The sequence below is a fragment of the Salmo salar genome, chromosome ssa04 (genome assembly GCF_905237065.1).
Source record: "Salmo salar chromosome ssa04, Ssal_v3.1, whole genome shotgun sequence".
Taxonomy (NCBI): Eukaryota; Metazoa; Chordata; class Actinopteri; order Salmoniformes; family Salmonidae; genus Salmo; species Salmo salar.
The window spans coordinates 37,561,898-37,568,679 of record NC_059445.1 but is presented as its reverse complement, the minus strand read 5'-3'; the positions used below and the strand labels follow the sequence as shown (position 1 = coordinate 37,568,679).

General features: G+C 41.5%; 1 protein-coding gene across 2 annotated transcripts; it reads right to left on the bottom strand.

Moving 5' to 3' along the window:
• LOC106602931 (steroid receptor RNA activator 1) lies at window positions 1–6,746 on the bottom strand. 2 transcript variants are annotated; one of them, XM_014195952.1, is made up of 6 exons: window positions 6,623–6,743; window positions 4,849–4,977; window positions 4,384–4,661; window positions 4,108–4,216; window positions 3,746–3,808; window positions 385–822 (listed from the first exon to the last, which is right to left on the bottom strand). In XM_014195952.1, exons 1-5 carry the CDS (start codon window positions 6,735–6,737, stop codon window positions 3,768–3,770), a joined length of 672 nt encoding a protein of 223 aa, XP_014051427.1. In that variant the 5' UTR covers window positions 6,738–6,743; the 3' UTR covers window positions 385–822; window positions 3,746–3,767. The 2 variants fall into 2 exon arrangements, with proteins under 2 accessions (XP_014051426.1, XP_014051427.1); XM_014195951.2 differs by lacking the exon at window positions 3,746–3,808 and having other exon boundaries at window positions 1–822; window positions 6,623–6,746.
• Window positions 6,747–6,782: the final 36 nt, after the last annotated feature.

Below are 6,782 nucleotides of genomic sequence, written 5' to 3'. Positions count from 1 at the left end.
TACTTCCACCACAAATCATATTTATTTGGTCTTATCGTGTACGATACACATGTAATGCAATGCCACCGTCAACAGAAGCAGACCACAGGCTTTAAAACATTCTTATTGCTCTTATGATTATGTACATAGGGGATGATAAGTCATTGAAAACTGTAGGCTAAACCAGGAATAATACATTGGACCTTGTGTACAATTAAAGCAATCTTAGCTCCAGTAAAATACTGTTTACAAGGCTGTCCAAGGGAGATTATACAGTATTTGGAAGAGAGAACGATCCAAATAAAATGTTCCATTACTGACACTTCTGATATAAGCCCTTTAACCAAACAAGACACAATGGGGAAAGGCTGTATCAAATGTAAACAATCAACATAAAAACAGGGATAAAGGTATCTTTGTATTGTCAGAATTGGTAGAGCTCGGTAATAGCAATACACTGCAATCAAATGCAATTCATAATGCATAATTACAGGAAAAACATGTCAAAATATGTGGAATCTCCACATACAAAAGCAAAAGAGAGAGTAAGCCTAAAAGTAGAATTTCAATGGCTTTCACATGGACGACCGAGAGTCCTCATGGTTCCACAACCTAATAGAAAAGTTCCAAAAGTGTCATTATTGATCTATTCAGAGTTAGCAGTGCTGCTGGTGTCTAGACACTGGTCTACTTCCTGTGTGTGCAGGAGGTCTGGGTTTAAGTTGCGTGTTTCAGCGATGAGACGTTTGACCCCCACCATCCACTGACTGACCTCGTTAACATGGTCCACTATCAGAGCCCGGTGGATCTCATCAGCTGCGTCCCAGTTACAAGTCTTCAACTCTGACAGGAGCATAAAGACAGGAGCATCACAGACGTGGTTAGGTCATTTGAACATTTGATTGACTCATTTGTTTCATATAAAATGGTGGGTGACCCATTTAAATCAGAGATGCAAACTGCCGAGGGACCAAAAAGGTGATACTTTTTTTTTTGCACTGAAACATGCAAAACAAAATCCCTGCTAGGGGGAAATTCAGGTTAACTAATTAAACAACAAACAATATGATCTACATGATCAGTCTCTGTGTGTAAAATAAGTGGTTAATGTGAACCTCACTCACAGCTAAATAAAAATAAAAGAAAGCAATCCAATGTTATTTGTTGCCTAGACTTTACTGCAAATGACACTCAAGTCTTGAGGAAAAAAAACAATTCACTAATATTGCAGTTAGCCATGACAGCCATTCTGCTAACCACGGCCTGCTAGCTATCGAGAGCATATTGGACTGTTAGCTGATCAATCGGCCAGTTTCTCAGACCACTATACCCATTTTGCCAATTGGACTTGGACCCCTCTGCTACTTGGAACCCTACTAATTCCATGACTAGCACATTCTGCCAACCCTGGGCTCCTGGTTTCTCAAAAGGATGTATTAGCCGTGTCTGAATCTTGGCTTAAGAAAACCACCAAAAACCCTGACATTTCCATCCTTAACTATAACATTTTCCGCCAAGATAGAACTGCCAAAGGGGGCGGTGTTGCAATCTACTGCAGAGATAGCCTGCAGAGTTCTATCTTACTATCCAGATCTGTACCAAAACAATTAGAGATTCTACTTCTAAAAATTCACCTTTCCAGAAACAAGTCTCTCACCGTTGCCGCTTGCTATAGACCACTCTCTGCCCCCAGCTGTGCCCTGGACACCATATGTGAATTGATTGCCCCCCATCCATCTTCTGAGCTCATGCTGCTAGGTGACCTAAACTGGGACATGCTTAACACCTCAGCCATCCTACAATCTAAGCTTGATGCCCTCAATCTCACACAAATGATCTATGAACCTACCAGGTACAACCCCAAGTCCGTAAACACGGGCACCCTCATAGATATCATCCTAACTAACTCGCCCTCCAAATACACCTCTGCTGTTTTCAACCAAGATCTCAGCGATCACTGCCTGCATCCGTAATGGGTCTGCGGTCAAACGACCACCCCTCATCACTGTCAAACGCTCCCTAAAACACTTCAGCGAGCAGGCCTTTCTAAATCGACCTGGCCGGGGTATCCTGGAATGACATTGACCTCATCCCGTCAGTAGAGGATGTCTGGTTATTCTTTAAAAGTGCCTTCCTCACCATCTTAAATAAGCATGCTCCATTAAAAAAAAATGTAGAACCAGAAACAGATATAGCCCTTGGTTCACTCCAGACCTGTCTGCCCTTGACCAGCACAAAAACATCCTGTGGTGTTCTGTATTAGCATCGAATAGCCCCCGTGATATGCAACTTTTCAGGCAAGTTAGGAACCAATATACACAGGCACAAACATCTCCAATCCAAAATTAAATCTAGAATCGGCTTCCTATATCGCAACAAAGCATCCTTCACTCATGCTGCCAAACATACCCTCGTAAAACTGACCATCCTACCGATCTTCGACTTCAGCGATGTCATTTACAAAATAGCCTCCAACACTCTACTCAACAAATTGGATGCAGTCTATCACAGTGCCATCCGTTTTGTCACCAAAGCCCCATATTCTACCCACCACTGCGACCTGTATGCTCTCGTTGGCTGGCCCTCGCTTCATACTCGTCGCCAAACCCACTGGCTCCAGGTCATCTACAAGTCTCTGCTAGGTAAAGCCCCGCCTTATCTCAGCTCACTGGTCACCATAGCAGCACGCGCTCCAGCAGGTATGTCTCACTGGTGTATTATTGATTGTATGTTTGTTTATTCCATGTGTAACTCTGTTGTTGTATGTGTCGAACTGCTTTGCTTTATCTTGGCCAGGTTGCCGTTGCAAATGAGAACTTGTTCTCAACTAGCCTACCTGGTTAAATAAAGGTGAAATATATATATTTTTTTAAAGTACACAAGGCTACGTATATGCAAAAAAAATAACTTTTACTGAGTAAACATTTTTTTTACTAATCCCCCCTAAAAAAAAATAAATATATATATATATATATATATATATATATATATATATATATATATATATATAAAAAAATTTTAAAAAAATAATAATAAAAAAATAAAAAATAAAAAAAGAAATCACACACGCTGTCAAGTTCAACACAACAAAAACAATACATTTGGGCTACACTGCACATTATTACATTGTACACTTTCTGCAGAGAGTACACCTGGCATACCCCTTTTCATACACTGTATTGAAAAAGTGAGAAAGAGGGAAAGTGTGTGGTGTTCCTTTCAACTCCATAGTGGCATCCAGTTTAAGCCAGGCCCAGCGACACTCGATCCCTGAATCCACTTGTTTAACAAGCAATGCCTCATTTTCACATAATTCTCTCATTCTGAAAATTAACAACATACTATAGAGGGAAAACATTAGTTCACAGATAGCTAGTTAACTTTTCACACAGATTGCCAGGGTCCAGTAAGCAACTAACACGTTATAACTTGAGGAATGGCAAGGAGTCTTATACCAGTTAATACTATAATGAATTGATTCGGTTACTAACGTTAGCTCATCTGATGTTGTAACGTTAGCTAGCTAACGTTAGCTGTCTGACTTTATTAGCCAGTTCATTTCCACACCATAAACTGAATTATTTGATCAGTTAGTAAGTCGTCTTATTTTGCTCAACATTTCTCTGGCCAGCTAACGGAGAATTCGAACCAGCTAGCAAGATACTTAACAATGCTAATACTTGTTCCACCACACTTTCTCCCTCACCTCAAACTTTCCAAATGCCGGTTGATTTTCAGTTACAGCACATGAAGTACACTTCATCACCTTCTCACCCCCGTCTCCGTGGTCAGGCTTCTACCTCTTCGTTATCGTTCAGGGGACGTGCTGCTGTAAGATAACGGGAAAGCTGATGCTGTGACTAGCAAATGGGTTGTCTCTTCTCTCTTCAGTCACGTGCTGCATTCTGTTATGTGAACGATGGGCTGTGCTTTGGATACAGTCAGTATTGCTTCAAACGCGCATTACCCTATTGCATACAGCCAGTAGTGATCCAACCCCCCCCCCCCCCCAAAAAAAAAGTTTTGTCATCGGATCTACACAAATCACATAGGTCACTAGTTTGCATCCCTGATTTATTTTTCATCAGTAGAAATATGACCTCCATCAAACTACACAGGATCTCCTACCTTGCACCAGTCCATTCATTCTTCTCCTAACAGGAAGTGACAGCTTCCCAGACTTCCACATGTCCTCAAAGAGCTTCAGACGCTTCGCCACATTATTACACACCTGTTTCTGCAAGGGGCACAAGTAAAACATTCAGCAATTTGATTAGCAATGCAGTGAGTGTCATTTCAAACAGTGCACTGCACCAAAACAGAGTTATATATACACACAACATGCTTTTTGTAAATGGTTTGTCAACTGTGGCTGGGAATTAGAGCTATAGAAATCATTCTTACTTTGACTGAGTGTCTACAAGCTGTCAGTGCCCAGTTGAGAAGAGTGACTACATAGTTGACATCTGGCTCACTTTCTGATTGGCTACTGGCTGAGTCTGTGTGCTCTACCACAGGGAAAGGTGGTGGAGGTGTGGCCATCATCATCACCCCACCAAGAGGAGGGGCTGCGACAGGACATGGACGAGGGGGTGTGTTCATACTACATGGAGGAGGGGCCAGTGGGTTGGTAGGAGGAGTCATTGGAGCTGTTAGGGAAGGACAATCTCCGGGGACAGGACCTGTGGATAAATAGAACCAGGATGATTCATTATCTGCTCTGACAGTCTGGGGAAAGTACTGTCATCAGAAAGACAATCTCACACCCCTTGAGTAAACATCAAAAGTACTAAGGTACTCAAAAGATCAATGAATTTAAAACATGTTCAAGGCACAACATCCAATTCTCTGCCAAAGCCTAGAACGTACAAGGGGATCCTGTGAGTTGAGGTGGGGGCACTCTCTTGTTGAGAGGGGTCCTCTTGGGACCCCCTTGTGCTGCTGTCTGCAAACCATAGGAAAACTGTGGAGGGTCATTCCAGCCCCGCTCCTGATTACCTTAACAAAGGCAGAGAGGGTTTTATTTTAGAAGACCTACCATTTACTAACTACTCGTTAGCAGCTAGACACACACACACACAGTTGAAGTCAGAAGTTTACACACACCTTACCCAAATACGTTTAAACTCAGTTTCACAATTCCTGACATGTAATCCTAGTAAAAATTCCCTGTCTTAGGTCAGTTAGGATCACCACTTTATTTTAAGAATGTGAAATATCAGAATAATAGTAGAGAGAATGATTTATTTCAGTTTTTATTTCTTTCATCACATTCCCAGTGGGTCAGAAGTTAACATACACTCAATTAGTATTTGGTAGCATTGCCTTTAAATTGCTTAACTTGGGTCAAACGTTTCGGGTAGCCTTCCACAAGCTTCCCACAATAAGTTAGGTGAATTTTGGCCCATTCCTCCTGACAGAGCTGGGGTAACTGAGTCAGGTTCATGTGCCTCCTTGCTCACGCACATCAGATCAGAGGACATTTCTCCAGAAAGTACAATCTTTGTCCCCATGTGCAATTGCAAACTGTAGTCTGTCTTTTTTTATGGCGGTTTTGGAGCAGTGGCTTCTTCCTTGCTGAGTGGCCTTTCAGGTTATGTCAATATAGGACTCGTTTCACTGTGGATATAGATACTTTTGTACCCGTTTCCTCCAGCATCTTCACAAGGTCCTTTGCTGTTGTTCTGGGACTGATTTGCACTTTTCGCACGAAAGTACATTCATCTCCAGGAGGCAGAACGCGTCTCCTTCCTGAACGGTATGACGACTGCGTGGTCCCATGGTGTTTATACTTGCATACTATTGTTTGTACAGATGAACGTGGTACCTTCAGGCGTTTGGAAATTGCTCCCAAGGATGAACCAGACTTGTGGAGGTCTACTTTCTTTTTTCTGAGGTCTTGGCTGATTTCTTTGGATTTTCCCATGATGTCAATTAAAGAGGCACCGAGTTTGAAGGTAGGCCTTGAAATACATCCACAGGTACACCTCCAATTGACTCAAATCAGAAGCTTCTAAAGCCATGACATCATTTTCTGGAATTTTCCAAGCTGTTTAAAAGTCACAGTCAACTTAGTGTATGTGAACTTCTGACCCACTGGAATTGTGATACAGTGAATTATAAGTGAAATAATCTGTCTGGAAACAATTGTTGGAAAAATGACTTGTGTCATGCACAAAGTAGATGTCCTAACCGACTTGCCAAAACTATAGTTTGTTAACAAGAAATGTGTGGAGTGGTTGAAAAACGAGTTTTAATGACTCCAACATAAGTGTATGTAAACTTCCAACTTGAACATGACGGTACTGACAGGTCAACAAAACTGATTATGTTCATAATCATGATCAACATCATGTGATAACGTTACCTGTAGTCACGCTCAAATTAGATGTGATAAAGCAGTGGGGAAATAACTCAAATGAAGAGGTAGTATAAAGTCTATGCAAACGCATCTTCAAGATGTTTTGACAACTTTGTTAGCAAGATAGCAATGTAGTTTGATAGTTACTGCTTGCTAGCTAGCTTGTCTTCATACTAGCCTGCATTATCACCCTAGCACAGTTGCAGTAAACTGATGTCTATCGTTAGCGAACTTTTCTCGCTAAATAAACAAATTCGAACTATTCAATTGGACAGAACATACCTGGTTTAATGTAAAGGTCCTCCGCCTCCATGGCTTCTTCTCTTCTTCCATATACAACAAATAAACTTGTTTTCCGGGACACGTGGACAGGATGTTGAACATTGGCATTACGCATGTCCGGTTGGTCAATAGAATAGAATGGAATATAATGGAGGAAATT

What these genes read in the sequence shown, in the direction of transcription:
- LOC106602931 (XM_014195951.2), bottom strand. Translation starts at nt 6,737, where the DNA reads ATGCGTAATGCCAATGTTCAACATCCTGTCCACGTGTCCCGGAAAACA. An exon ending in GGACCTTTACATTAAACCAG is followed by an intron (nt 4,978 to 6,622) that starts GTATGTTCTGTC and finishes GCCTTTGTTAAG; the next exon opens with GTAATCAGGAGCGGGGCTGG. An exon ending in AATGAATGGACTGGTGCAAG is followed by an intron (nt 823 to 4,107) that starts GTAGGAGATCCT and finishes TGCTCCTGTCAG; the next exon opens with AGTTGAAGACTTGTAACTGG.